The sequence below is a fragment of the Emys orbicularis genome, chromosome 2 (assembly GCF_028017835.1).
Source record: "Emys orbicularis isolate rEmyOrb1 chromosome 2, rEmyOrb1.hap1, whole genome shotgun sequence".
In the NCBI taxonomy this organism is placed as follows: Eukaryota; Metazoa; Chordata; order Testudines; family Emydidae; genus Emys; species Emys orbicularis.
Genome location: NC_088684.1, coordinates 294854998 through 294869374, shown reverse-complemented (window position 1 = coordinate 294869374; position 14377 = coordinate 294854998). Strand labels below are relative to the sequence as shown.

At 50.9% G+C, this 14377-nt stretch overlaps 1 protein-coding gene across 1 annotated transcript; it reads right to left on the bottom strand.

Moving 5' to 3' along the window:
* Positions 1–4181: 4181 nt before the first annotated feature.
* On the bottom strand, positions 4182–14165 carry LOC135873264 (cathelicidin-2-like). Its single transcript, XM_065397655.1, has 4 exons — positions 13977–14165; positions 9757–9867; positions 5119–5205; positions 4182–4301 (listed from the first exon to the last, which is right to left on the bottom strand). Exons 1-4 carry the CDS (start codon positions 14163–14165, stop codon positions 4182–4184), a joined length of 507 nt encoding a protein of 168 aa, XP_065253727.1.
* Between the last annotated feature and the right edge of the window lie 212 nt (positions 14166–14377).

The window sequence follows — 14377 nt, the reverse complement described above, 5'->3', positions numbered from 1 at the left end:
TGGGAACAGGGAATGGGGGTGGGGAAATTGGAATCATGTTTTGCTAAGGGGGGAATGGGAACAGGGAATGGGGGTGGGGGAATTGGAATCATGTTTTGCTAAGGGGGGGGAATGGGAACGGAATGGGAACAGGGATGGCTCTGTGGTGTCAGAGCTGGGAAGGGGGACACTGAGGAAGGAAACTGGAATCATGCTTGCTGAAAGTTCACCCCAATAAACATCGAATTGTTTGCACCGTCAGACTTCGGGTATTGTTGCTCTCTGTTCATGCGAGAAGGACCAGGGAAGTGAGAGGGTGAAGGAATAAGCCCCCTAACACTCCCTTAGCTAATGGCAATACGAGGCCTCTTCTCCTTCTTCTAGGCCAAGCCACTAGGGGACACCACCTCTCAAACACACCCGGAGCTGGAATATTACACCACACAAGTGGGCCAACACAGCCAGACCCTGCACAGCAATAAGAGGGGATATAGGGCCTGAGGCTTGACTGAAAGCTTTCCCCCAGAACTCAAGACCTCCAGCAGGAACACTCATCCCTCTCTGGACAAGCCCCACAGCGCAGGATCATCCTGCAGCCAAGAGGGCAGAAGCCACTCCAACCACAGCTCCCCCGCTCTACGCACTCCATCTCCTCCTGGCTCCGTCACATTAGCTAGGATAAAAACGCCCAGGGGATATAAACTCTCTGCTCCAGGGCATAAGCCCGACCCTCAGTGGCTGGAGCTAGGATGATACCTCCCCCACAGCCAGCAGGTTATTCCAGAGTTGACCATTAAGGGGTTTCTTCACCTGAAGCACCTGGTGCTGGAGACAAAGACACCGTACCACAGGGACCACTGCTGTGGCTCCAGAACAGGGTGGCAATTCCTATGGCAGCCCTCACTGGGAGCATGTGGGTCTTTGTCCCCCTCGAGTGGCTGGCCCAGATGAGCGTTTTATGCATCAGCTACTGGTGAAGGATTAGTCAAGCAGATGAAGCGATGCTCTTAGAACCAGACTTCCCAGGTTCGGTTCCTGCTTTCGACCCAAGCAGGACAGTTCTGCTACATTCTTAAAAAAGGGGAGACCGAGCACCGCATCTAAAAGAAGATTTCGCCACATTGCACGACGAAACATGCAAGAGCGGGGCCGGTGTAGGGGAAGGCAGAGAGCCACAGTGAAAGCAAACCCTGCCCTTGCAGAGCAGATGCCAGACTCCCAGGAAATGCTCACCAGCTTTTCTCTCTTTCTAGCGTGCTCATGTCAGGAGGAAGTCCAAATCCAAAAAACGTGGGAAGAAAATCCAAAAGAGTTTTAAGCAAGTGATCCAGAGTCTCCTGGCTGGTATAGGACAAGGCCACCCCCAAGAAGGGAGACCAGGACTAGAGAGCCCAGGACTGCCGCCACATTGAACCTGACAGCAGCTCTCCATAGCCCCACACTGGAGGAACAAGAGGCCTGAAGAATCACAGCTGACCCTCTTCGGGCAAACTCCTGCCAGTGATAGCTGGGTTGTTAATTCCATGTGGCTCGTTATGCTTGTTACAATAAAGTGTGGTGGCATTTTAATTTGTAATGTATTTGCCGTTGTCTCTACATCCCAGCACCGAGCTGTGGCTTTCCCGTCTGTGCTGGGGAGGGATAGAGGACACACTCAGGTGGGGATTTGAACTTAAGGAAGGCACCTGTCTTTATTAGCAAATGAAAAACACTAGGCAGGATCAGTCTCCATTCCTCGTCCTCACCGAGGTTGCTAGGAAAGGAGCTCTCCTGCTGAGCTAAGACCAGTGGAGTTGCCGATTAGACCGGTGCACACATTGCAGCAAAGAAAAAGAAGGCCCATTCTCTTTGAACGGGAAAAGACAAGGTGCGTTGGTCAGCGCACACGAGCGTAACCACAGGGGTGTTGGTGAGGGCACAAGTCACCAGGCTGACATTACAGCTCACAGCTGATCACACACACAACGTAGCCGATATCTTTATTACAACATTACAACGATCATAACAATTATTACAACGATACGTTAAATCAGACAAGACACAGCCGGGGGCAAATTTTCAACAGCGCCTAGGAGCCCAAGTCTCACTGATTGACACCAAGTCGTAGACTCCTAAGTCTCTTGAAAATGGGACTTAGACACTTTTGAAACTTTTGCTCTGGATCTTCAATATTGGCAGTGATTACATGCTCTGGGGGGAAACGACCGATTATATGCTATGATCAAGGAATGCAATTGATTACGTCTATGTAGGGCCGGGGAGGAACAAGGCTATACTGTACTGGTGCTTATTTCTATAGAGGATCGTGAGATTGCGCAGAAGCAGGCTTAAAAATGACGTTAAACTGAGTGTTTTGCCAAAAAAGGAAAAAGTTACCAGGGGAGGGCGGTTCCAAACTGGAGCACTAGGGGGCACTGTTTACTATCGCTCCACACTGACCAGCAGCCCCACTCGGAGCAGGTGCGAGGCCAGAGAAGCTGACCTGGGAACATATGTAGAAAGCAGGGCCGGCTCCAGCATTTCTGCCGCCCCAAGCAAAAAAAAAAAGGCCGCGATCGCAATCGCGATCAGCGGCGGCAATTGGGGGGGGGGAAAAAAAAAGCCGCGATCGGCGGCGGCAGTTCAGCGGCAGGTCCTTTGCTCCTAGAGGGAGTGAGGGACCTGCCGCTCCCGAATTGCCGCAGGTGCCGCCCCTCTCCCTTGGCCGCCCCAAGCACCTGCTTGTTAAGCTGGTGCCTGGAGCCGGCCCTGGTAGAAAGTAGCATATGCCGGAGTAGCAGCAAGGTTGTGGGGAAGAGGTTGGGGGAGATTGAGCCCTTCAACATGACTGGAAGCCTTTTCCCCTTTATGGATTAAGCTGTTGGACAGCCAGAGAAGCCCAGTCCAAAGGAGACTCGGGGCAAAGCAAAGCTGGAAAGGGCTGTCAGAGAAGGAGGCCCGGCCATGGGGAGTTACTGGGGCACCAGGAGAAACCACAGCAGGGGGTCATTTCAGTCTTATTGGAATGAAGTTCTGCTCAGCTCCTCACACACGTATTTCTGGCTCTGTCTATTCCTCTCAGCCTTCCCTTCAGAACAGCTCCATGCAGCACGGCCCTTCCCTGCAGAGCCTCTGGCCCTGCAAGAGTCTGCCTTGCTTTTCCCCTCTGCTTATCATATAGGAGTGGTACCTGGGGAAATCCTTGACTCCCTATTGCCAGCCCCAAGCGTTCCAAAACCATAGCTCAAGGGTCCTGACACTCGTGAGATGGACTTAGCAAATCACGAGGTTTTAAAGCTACTATCCTTGGAGCTCTTTTATTAGCCTTTTGATTTCTGAGCCTCAGGGCACCACGATTTCAAGCTTTTTTCTCCCACCCACAAGGGCTAGAAACCTGCTTTTATAGATTTAAAATGAAAAGCCCAGATTCTCACATCATCACGTGACTCCAGGAGCTGGGTCTGTAAGGAAAGCACCAGCTGTCATGACACTTGCAATGAGACCGCGAGAGTTGGCCAGTAACTGTGGGAGTAACCATCACCAGGATCCCTACCTTGTGACTAGGGCCGAGCCTTTGGTATGACTGGCGCACCGCACAAGAAGCTCCATCTCTTCCCAGCAATCTCATGTGTCACCCCTTTAGTCACGGGCTCAGAATTCAACTAAGGCCAAGGTTTTCAAAAGTGTTTAGCAATTTTGGGGTGTTCCGTTTCACATACCTTAAAACAGGCCTGGCTTTCAGAAGGCAGTTGCTCAGCACCTGCAGAAAATCAGGCCCCGTTAAAGGATCTCAGATTTGGCACCTGAAAATGAAGGCACCAAAATGCCTAAATCTTTGGCAACTCAAGCAAAGGAGGGCCCGTGAGAATGGCTGTCTCTGGAAGGGAACCTGGCAGGGAGCCGGAGGGGATGGATATAACGTGTCTGAGGTCTGCAAGCGAGGGGCAACTCCGCCACACACTTCAGTCCTTGTTGCGGCTTAGCAGAGAATATCAAAATGAAAAGGCTTCCCCTATTTTGCAAGGGCTTTTTGAGGCCTGCCTCTCAGTCATCCCAAAGCGAAGCAAAAAAAAAAAAAAACAGTGAAAGAGACTAGCCAAGAATAACATGGACCCAAAAGCTCTCAAATTATCTGTCGGATGAGATGGTGGCATGGCAGGAAAGCAAACAGGCCGTTTGAAGACGATGGCAGCAACCTAATTCGACCTCAGGCAGACTGTGCTTTAGTCTTCTTCTGGTGCTGTCAGGGCCGCGGTAGAGAAAGACGACGTGAAGTACTTTACAGTCACTTTGGGGACAGTCTGGGCCTTGGGTTTTGGTTTCTTGCTGGGTTTTTTCGGCCGCTGGAATTCAAAGGGATCAGAAGGGTCAATATTTCCCCCCCAAGGTCCGGTTTCTATTTCATAGTCTTCAACCAAACCGTCCATCTACCCAGTTAGCTCATGATTGTCTCCTGCTGGAATGAATGGCAAATAATTCCCCGGGCCCTTGCCCAATCCTGAATGGGTCCTGGATTGAAACCAATTCTATCCCTGACCTCACCTCTGGGGCTGCAGCCACCTCTCTGAAAACTGGACAGGGTCGTTCATCTTAACCCTGATTCTACCCCCTCCAGCCATGGTCAGAGTGAAGGACGGAGGAACCTATGGTGACTCATTCCTGCATTTCCCTCCCCTCTCGCACCAGAGAAAGGAAAACCCAGTCCCACAGGGACATGCGCTGCCATCAGAGTTCGTGAGCAACTTCCACTGATGCCCACCGGAGCTGCAGATTGAGGGCAGAATATGGGTCTCTGTCTTGGGAGCGACTAATATCCAGACACCTGGTGGGCCCACGATGCAGCTACACATCTTTACATAGGTCTAAGGCCTTCAGAGTGGGCCCAGCAGCACCATGCGTAACCATGGGGACTGCCATAGCCTCTTCCTTCTGGTGGCCCCATATGTTTAAAGAAGAGTTTCCATGTAGGTTTGTCCAAGGATGAGATGACCAAAAGCCAGCCAAGGAAAACATGGAATGATTCCCTCATTGACCCATGCTGGTTCTGTATCAGTCTCCTCTAGGGACAGTCAAGGGACAACACAAACCACCGTGGGGGCAGAGTGTACCTGGCTATGTGATCCCAATGGAGCGTGCCTACCTAGACAGGTAACAGCTCACCTGCTGCTGGGTGCATTTCACAGATGTCAAAGGTGCCTCTTGTACGAAGTCAAGAACTGACACGTTGGCGGAACAATCCCTTGTTATCTGGGGAGAGAGTGAGAGAGAAGTACTTCAATGAGGGGATCTAGGGAGCCCCATTTCAAAGCTTCATGGAAGTGCAGTTTTGCAATCGTTTTCAACTCAGAGGAAGCCTCCAGTGACAGTAATAAGCATGGTGAATACATACTATGTAACACTGTAATATAGTATCAGAGGGGTAGCCGTGTTTGTTGCTTTTTACAGATCCAGACTAAGAGTCCTGTGGCACCTTATAGACTAACAAATGTATTGGAGCATAAGCTTTCGAATACCCACTTCGTCAGATGCATGTCTAGTATTCACCCACGGAAGCTTATGCTCCAATACATTTGTTAGTCTATAAGGTGCCACAGGACTCTTTGTTGCTTTTTACTGTAATACAGAACACCCTAACTGAGGTCAGGGCCCCATCGTGCCAAGAGCCGGACAGACATATTGCAAAGGCCAGTTCCTGCCCCAAAGAGCAGGCCTCACAAGCTAAGTAAAGAATTATGTCTGAACTAGAAACATTGGCAGTTAAACAGTGAGCTCATCTCTAGAGTTGTGCAAATAACTGATTTGTCAGTTCAGTGGCCGAATCAAAGTTTTTTCCTGAGTTGTCCCAAAGCAAATTAAAAAAAAATTTTTTTTGGTGAAATAAAAGAATCAGAAAAATTGCACATCAGGTCAAATGAAGCGTTTTGTTTGAGTTTTTAACCTAGTTTAATAAAAATGAAGTAAAATTCAAACCAAAAGGTTGTTTAGGATCATAAATACAAAATGTTTTGACTTTTTTGGAATTGTTTTTTTCCCCGACTGACTCCATTTGGTGAATTCGACACAAATTCACAAAGTGTTTCACTCGACCCAAATTTGTGTGAATAAAGTTCCTTTAGAAAAACGTTATCCAACTCTGCTGTTCTCAACCTCCGCTCTAGCAGCGTTACCTTACCACTCCACTATTCTACTGAAACAGCTCCAAGCTCTACTTTTCACTATTTCGCTATGTTCACCGTGATCAATAGCGACCATGTCTACCTCAGCTGAAGCAGAGAGAACACCTTGGAATTGAGCCTCTGTTTGGAGGCTGATTTTCCAAGGTTGCTGTGCAGTTGGTTTTATTATCTAAGGAACGTAAATTATCTGACCACAAATGGGACAATGCTGGTTTTTTGTTTATTAAAATGGGAACTATGTTTTTTGGAGTCCTGTACCTCATACTGCTGGAGATGGAGCCTTCTTGCCTGAATTGTTAATTTCTTTGCAACAATATTTAAGATGGTTCAAATCATTTTACTCCTTGCAGTAACTGTAGTGATTCAAATGCCTTATAGCTTGGGACAATAGATCCTTTGCAAAGCAACATCTTCTTGAGGCCACTAGAGAGGCTGGAACATATGGCTTAAACACGTCACTAGTTTTAAGTTCTGTGGCAGGTGTAATTCTCTGGAGATGCCACACAGCCCCCGGCCGGTGTTGTTCTGAGTCAGGTTTGAGTACAGCAGGGGGAGTCAATTATTTTTTGTCACGGTCCAAATTCCTTGGTCAAGGTATAGTCAAGGTCCAGACTCCAGAGAAGAAAATAACAATAATGATTTTGGAGGGGCATTGCCAGCAGATCGAGGGACGTGATCATTCCCCTCTATTCGGCATTGGTGAGGCCTCATCTGGAGTACTGTGTCCCGTTTTGGGCCCCACACTACAAGAAGGATGTGGAAAAATTGGAAAGAGTCCAGCAGAGGGCAACAAAAAAGATTAGGGGGCTGGAGCACATGATTTATGAGGAGAGGCTGAGGGAACTGGGATTGTTTAGTCTGCAGAAGAGAAGAATGAGGGGGGATTTGATAGCTGCTTTCAACTACCTGAAAGGGGGTTCCAAAGAGGATGGATCTAGACTGTTCTCAGTGGGAGCAGATAACAGAACAAGGAGTAATGGTCTCAAGTTGCAGTGGGGGAGGTTTAGGTTGGATATTAGGAAAAACTTTTTCACTAGGAGGGTGGTGAAGCACTGGAATGGGTTCCCTAGAGAGGTGGTGGAATCTCCTTCCTTAGAGGTTTTTAAGGCCCGGCTTGACAAAGCCCTGGCTGGGATGATTTAGTTGGTGTTGGTGCTGCTTTGAGCAGGGGGTTGGACTAGATGACCTCCTGAGGTCCCTTCCAACCCTGATATTCTATGATTCTATGGAGTCTGTTCAAAAGCATCTGGTGGTTGAGATTTGGCCTATTGACTACCCCTGGAGTACAGGATCCTAAACAGTCCACAGCTCAAAGATAAAGGGCAGGCAGCTTTGACAGTGAATACACTCCCAGCTCAGCACCACTGTCCATCGAGGATACAAACTACACATGCCCAAAAGAAAGGTTCTGCAGCACGAGTGGATTCAACCGTGTTCCCTAGAGGTGACCACAAAAACAAACAAACAACAAAAAAACCACAACACCTACCGCTGGAACTGGCAACCTTGCAGACACAAGCCAATGATTGAAGAGGGCTGGACACCAATTTCCTCCTTCCTTCGTTGGCGCTATGTGAAGAGGGTCAAGAGAACTGGCTTCTCTTCTGCCATTGCTGGGTTGGGTGACCACAGGCCAGTCACTACCTCTCTCTGTGTCTGTTTGCCCTGCTATCCTTCCTCTGTCTTAGCTCCTTACATTGCAAGCTCTTGGGGGCAGAGACTTACTTTATGTACAGCACCTAGCACACTGGGGCCCCGATCTCGGTTGGGGCCTCTAGACAGCACCATAGTACAAAGAAACTCACCAGCCCTACATTCACTTGCTTACTAAAATAACAGCATGACTAGAGAGTCTGGGGAGGAGACCCTCTTGTGCGTGCAAATAAGAACACAGGCCCTGGAGGGCAAATCATAGAAGGTTAAGGTTGGAAGAGACCTCAGGAGGTCATCTAGTCCAACCCCCTGCTCAAAGCAGGACCAACCCCCAACTAAATCATCCCAGCCAGGGCTTTGTCAAGCCTGACCTTAAAAACCTCTAAGGAAGGCGATTCCACCACCTCCCTAGGTAACCCATTCCAGTGCTTCACCACCCTTCTCGTGATGTGTTCCCATGCCACATCATTCCGCTTGGGTCAAAGCCTGGGTCCACCATCGTGCGGCGGTACCAGCCCCACACACTTCCCCTCTGAGGCTGTTTTACCGAGACATGAAGATGGCACAGGGCCATGCAGAATGCTTTACAGGGGTGTTTTACATACAACAACTGCAGCCACTGGCATGCAAACTCCTCCTAAATCGGGGAGGAGCGTCAGGATGTGACACGATGGACGTGGTGAGGCACGAACATCTCGCCGTGACCGGAGCCACGTGAAGCATGGGCAGGTTTGGTTTGCAGGGGGCCGTGCCCAGAGTTTCCCTCTGAATTTCTGATTTGATCAAATGCAGCTGAACCTGCCAAAGTTCCCATCCAACAAAACCCATTGATTGTCCCCGATTCCCGTCATGTGACCCAGGCGCGCTGGACAGCGTGCAGACAAGTAGGAACAGATCCGTGCCCAGTGAAACCCGAAACCAGATGATCTGCCCCTGATTTCATTTCTAGGAGTTTAGCAAAACGCTAGGCGTGATATAATGCCAGGTCAGCAGGAGTGGCAGACTGGTGTGAAACTCCATGGCTGAGGCTGCACTTACGCCTCCTTTCACCTTCAGAGCTTTCTGAGTTATGGCAACAGCCACAACGATAATTTGTGTGTAAATGTCTAGCTCAGATGAGCAAGAGCGCCCAAACTAGAACAGGGAAAACTGGAACAAAATGAATGGTACAGAGGGGCGATCGGGGGCTTTTGTTCTCCCAGCCCCATGACAGAAAAGCAAGGGCACGTTCAATGACATTTAAAAGGTAGCACAAGGAAATGCATGTTTTTACCCTCACACAACAGCCTGTGGAACTCACTGCCACAAGACATCCCTGAGGCCAAGAGCTTAGCAGGATTCAAAAAAGGGATCAGACATTTGTATGGGTAATGAGGATATCCAGAGCGATAGTATTAAAAACAAACATGAGTTTTGGAAGGGATATGAACCCTCATGCGTCAGGGCTCAAGCCAATCTCTGCTGGGGGTCAGGAGGACACTTCCACTGGGGGGCTTTGTGCACCTTTCTCTGAATCAGCTGGCACCTGCCACTGCTGGAGGCAGGAGACAGGACTAGACAGACCCGGGGTCTGATCCAGGCTGGCAGCTACTATGTCCCAGCGGTGCAATGCTCCTAACGAGAAAGGGGACAGTTTCAACAGACATGCCAAACCCACGAGAAAAATGCAGAAATTGGGCTTGTTTTTGGCTCAATTGGCTTGGGAGTTGCTGGTTGGCTAGTTTTTGGCTTGTAGCTTCTTTTTTTCCATGGCTCCCGGGAAGCAGGGGCAAGCGGGGGGAGGGAGAGGGGGGGAAGAGAGTCAGGGGTACACAGTGGGCCCACCGCAGTCCCAGACTGCACACATGGAGTGTTGGGGTTCTTAGGGATTGGCTTGTTTTGAAATGGGATTAGCTTGATTTTTGGCTTATTGTGAAAGTCGGGGGGCTTATTTACCACGTGAAAGTTGGTAACTGTGTTTCACACCTACCCCGTTTGGCCGATATCTGCAGTCCTCGATGCGGTAGCTAGCCACGCTTTTCCGGCAGTTCGTCTCTTTGATGGTGAAGTTGATGCTGAAGTGCGTGCCCCAGTCAAATTGCTACAGGTACAAGGACAAATCTTTGAATGGCATCACAAAACGATGCCTCGTGCACAAGCCAGGGCTCCCCAGGCATCCGCTGCACCTGCTCCTGTCAAGGAAGCCGCTTGCTTTTCGAGGAACATGGCAACCCCACAGGGGTCTTTAAGGAGACCAATAGCTACTTGTGCGCGCATCCGGTTTGCAATCAGGCGTCTATAAGGCACTGATCTCTGGGTGCATGTCTAATGGTGCACGCTCGTACTATCCTAACACGGTGGTCTTAGGCAAGGGGGTAGCATAGAGACCTGCACCACACACTCCCCTTATTCACCAGCCATCCCTGCTTTCCCATCTGTTGCCCTGCCTGACTCCGGTCACAGTGGGTCAAGATGGATGGAATTCCCTCACTGCCAGGGGCATGCACAAGGGGGGGGGGGGCAAGCAAGGGCACACGCTCCCCCCAATAATCATCAGCGGCACAGAACTCTCCAGCCATGGGCAGTGGGGGAGGGGGGGAAGGAGAGCGAGCTCCTTCGACCCCAGGTCTTGGTGGGGGAACAGAACGTGCCTGCCCAAAAGGAGTCTCTCTCAAACTCCTCTGCATGCCCCTGTTCACTGCCCCTCCTCCTCCAGCACTTCTTGGTGTCCTTTGGTGCGTGCTGGGACCTGGGTCAGGCCAGGCCACCACAGAGCGACCCAGACTGGTGGAAGACGCTAGGGAGCAGCGGCAAGACATCCACCGAAGGTGAAATTCACCTGGGAGCTGAGCGCCCGCACCGGCATCTGTGCCACTTGGGTCCTGCCCAAACCTATTTTGAGGATTTAAATCGGGGTGGGCCAAACTTTTTGGCCCGAGGGCCACATCTGGGTAAGGAAATTGTATGGTGGGCCATGAATGCTTACGGAATTGGGGTTGGGGTGCGGGAGGGGGTGAGGGCTGTGGCTGGGGGTATGGGCTCCGGAGTGGGGCCAGGAACGAGGAGTTCAGGGTGTGGGAAGGGGCTCCAGACTGGGGCAGGAGGTTGGGGGGGTGAGGGCTCTGGGGTGGGATGGGGATGAGGGGCTTGGGGTGCAGGAGGATGCTCCAGGCTGGGACTAAGGGGTTCAGAGAGCAGGAGAGGGGCAGGGGGGTTGGGGCACAGGGGGAGGCTCAGGGTGGTGCTTACTTCAAGTAGCTCCCAGAAGCATGTACCCCCTCCGGCTCCTATGCAGAGGCGCGCCCTGGCGGCAGGCACTGCCCCACAGCTCCCATTGGCCGTGGTTCCTGGCCAATGGGAGCTGCGGGGGCAGTGTGTGGAGCTCCCTGGCTGCCCCTCCATGTAGGAACCAGAGGGGGGGCCATGCTGCTGCTTACAGGAACCGCACAGAGCTCGAGGGCTGGATTAAAACATCTGACGGGCCGGCTGCAGCCCATAGTTTGCCCACCCCTGATTTAAATGGTGCATAGGTCTCTGCCCCGGGGGAACTTCAGCCAGCAGCAGGAGGGGCACTTGCAGGCAGCTGGCACATTGGGGCAGGGGGATTGTTGTGGGGATGGAGAGATGGGGAAAGAAACAGATGGCACCTGGCTCATCCTGATTCACATAGGGCCCTGCCAAAACTGGGACTGGCCCTAGCTGGGAGTGTAAATGCTCCCATCCTCCAGTGGCTGGGGGTTGATTTACTTGGGTTTCCTCCGGTAAAATAACCCTTGGTCAAATAACATTCAAGACGGGTGTAACAGAGATTTCACCGCTGAAGGAGGTTGTCCCCCTGCCCACACGTTATAATTTCTCCTCTCATTCCCAGCTCTGCTGTCCCCTCCCCCCAGCCGGTTCTGCAGCAGCCCACGGGTAGGCGTGACCAGCAAAAAGGGACACTGGCAGAGGCTGACCTGGCCCAAAAGGAGACGTAAGCAAACGTTTGGCACTTCCAAGCAGCTCTGTTTACACTGGCAGCATTGGCTGGTAGGCAGAGCAAGGGCCTGGAAGTCAGGAGTCCTGGATCCAGCCCCAGCCCCTTCACTCATTCGGTGACTGAGGCTGATTCACGTCAGGGCCTTGGTTTATGCATTTGTAAAATAGGGATGGTACATACAGGAGTCAGACAGGCAGTAAAGTTCTGTGCTGAAGAGCGTCTATGTGACAACGCCAGCTCCCTCCCCTGTTCAGAGTCACGGCTGCGGAGACGGAAATACCTCTTCCTTACTCCTGCTAGCCTTGCAGAGGGGACATGGCTAAGGGGGGAGGGAGCTGCAGTCCGCTCCTCCTTAGAGAGGTCTCGGGATGCATAAGGTCCACTTGGCCACATCTGGGCAAGCCTTTTGGAGCCCACGGGGCTTCAGTGGGTGGCACGGAGGGCCAGACGGTGGCTTACGGCATCGGTGTTACAGGTCACACGGAAGAAAGCAAGCAGCCAGCCAGCTTGACTCTCAGAACTCAGGGAGATGGATTTTTCTCTCTTTTGTAAAGAGAACACTCCAACCAGTAGGGGGCGTGGGGGCGTTCTGAATCAAAGCGATAAGGAGAGGCAGCAGCAATCGAGAGGGCAAATTATGTTTTATCTCAATTAGTTGGGATCAATTAAGTGGGGAAGAATCACAAGTAAACCAGAGTGAGTTGTTTTAGCAGGAACCACTACTTAGGCTTCCAGGGTGAATTACTGTTCTCTGTTGGAAATGAGCTATCTTAATTAAACTCACTTTGTAGCTAACCTCCATTTGTGAAATAAACAGAACTCTGAATTGGTAAAAACAGCACTCTGGAACATAAACCCCACCATTCTACGTTCCCTTGTCAGTTTCCATCCTCTGTAAGCCCTGAGTTTGGAGGAAAAGTTCTTCAGAGGTTTAGTTAGATCTTGAGCAATCCTCTTGTGCAATCTTTCTTTACAGTTGATGGAATGTGCTGGCTATTTTCCCTCCCGTCCTTTCTGGCTTACAGGCCCGTAGCTCTCGGACACTTTCTCTATTCCTGTCACTTCCCCTTGTTTGCCTTACTATGCTCTCTGGCTGTTTTGGTTTGGTCATTTTCTTCCTTTTGCTACAGCTCCCTTCCCCACCACTGGCTCCCCACATACTGTGTCCCTTCTTTTCGGGTGCCAGTTGTTGCCTTGCTTGCTATTGGCCTCTCCCCCACCCAGCTCTGGGCAGTTTCCCTCCAGACTCCACCAGCTGTTTCCGCAGCTCTGTTGGGGTGGGGTGTGTGAGAGAGAGAGAGCGCGCACGCTGCTGCCTGCTCTCCCCTGCTAGTTTTGATCCCCACCCTGCCTCAATGCACCAAAAAAAAAAAAGACATTCCAAGAGTCAAGCACACCCCACTTCAATGGCTCCAGAAACTTTGGAGCTCTCTAGGACCCCCTGCCCCAGAGCAGCTGTTTTGGGGTCCCCATTTAAAAAAAAATCCATTCTGAACACCAGGAGGCTGCTTCGGAGCAGCCAACTTGCACGGTTCCCATGGCTCGTTCGACCCACCAGCCTCCAGCACACTTGGGGATTTGCAGCCCCCTTGATCTGGAGTCCAGGAGAGAGCGAATGCAGAGCCCTGCAGAATCCTCTGCACAGCCCCTCTTCCCAACAAAGCCACACTGAACTGGTTTGTCCAGCGCTCTGCAAGCCCCCGGGCTAGAGGAGAAGGACAGCCTAGTTTCCTAGGAGAGGAGGAGTTACTAATGTAACTGTAATGTAAGTCTCCATGGGAAAGTTGCACCAGTTTAAAGTGAATTTTGAAACCAATTTGGTAAAAGTGGTGCAAACCCACATGGAGACATTTCCATTTCAAGGTGGCTTATTTCCATTTAGATTAAATCCCTTTCCGGTCTACTTAAAGCTACACTGAAATAAGTGCCCCCCATCCTGGCTTAAATTCACACCTTCCGTTAAACCAGTTCAACTCCCATGTAGACCAGCTTTGCCCACGGGGAGAACTCAGCAGGAAATCTGGCTTTATATAGGACTTGATTTATAGGCTTGCCTATATCACACTCCTCATTGTACCTTCAGCACTTACATTCCTGCCTCAGTTCTGTTCCTGGAGTTCTTCCCGCTATTATACATATACTTTAAAAGCCTCCCCCCCCTCCCACCCCCCCCTTCACTATGGGCTAACGTCTATGGGGAAAAGGAAAATCCAAAACCAATGAGTTCTTACTGTTTTGTGGAAGCTTTTGAGCTTGAACAGCCTGAACACTGCCTGCGTTCCAGTTTCTTGATTATAGGCCTCGACCGCAGAACGAGCCACATCTCGGGGGGACAGCAGCTGAGCCTCCAAAAGGGAACTGGCAGTAACGGGCACCCCGAGAGACGCCAGGAGGGCCACCAGGAATAGCACCACCGCCATGGCTGCTGCCGCTTCACTGACTCCAGTGGGGGGGAATACGCCGACGCAGCACTTTATTCCCAGAGTTAAAGACAACAAGGCTAATGGGTCAGTGTCACTGAACTCACTGCATCAAACTTGGCAAGACGCGCTTGTATTTATGCAGCTGGAAATAATTCTGGCCTTGGCTAAAGATAAACAAAACGCAGCCAAACCCTTTGAGGTTTGTTGAT

Bases quoted from the DNA above. Each gene is read 5' to 3' on its own strand.
- LOC135873264 (XM_065397655.1), bottom strand. From the start codon at position 14,165: ATGGCGGTGGTGCTATTCCTGGTGGCCCTCCTGGCGTCTCTCGGGGTG. The intron at 9,868-13,976 runs GTAAGAACTCAT...TTGTACCTGTAG, and splicing joins TCAAAAGCTTCCACAAAACA to CAATTTGACTGGGGCACGCA. The intron at 5,206-9,756 runs GTAGGTGTGAAA...CTCTCTCCCCAG, and splicing joins GCAGATATCGGCCAAACGGG to ATAACAAGGGATTGTTCCGC.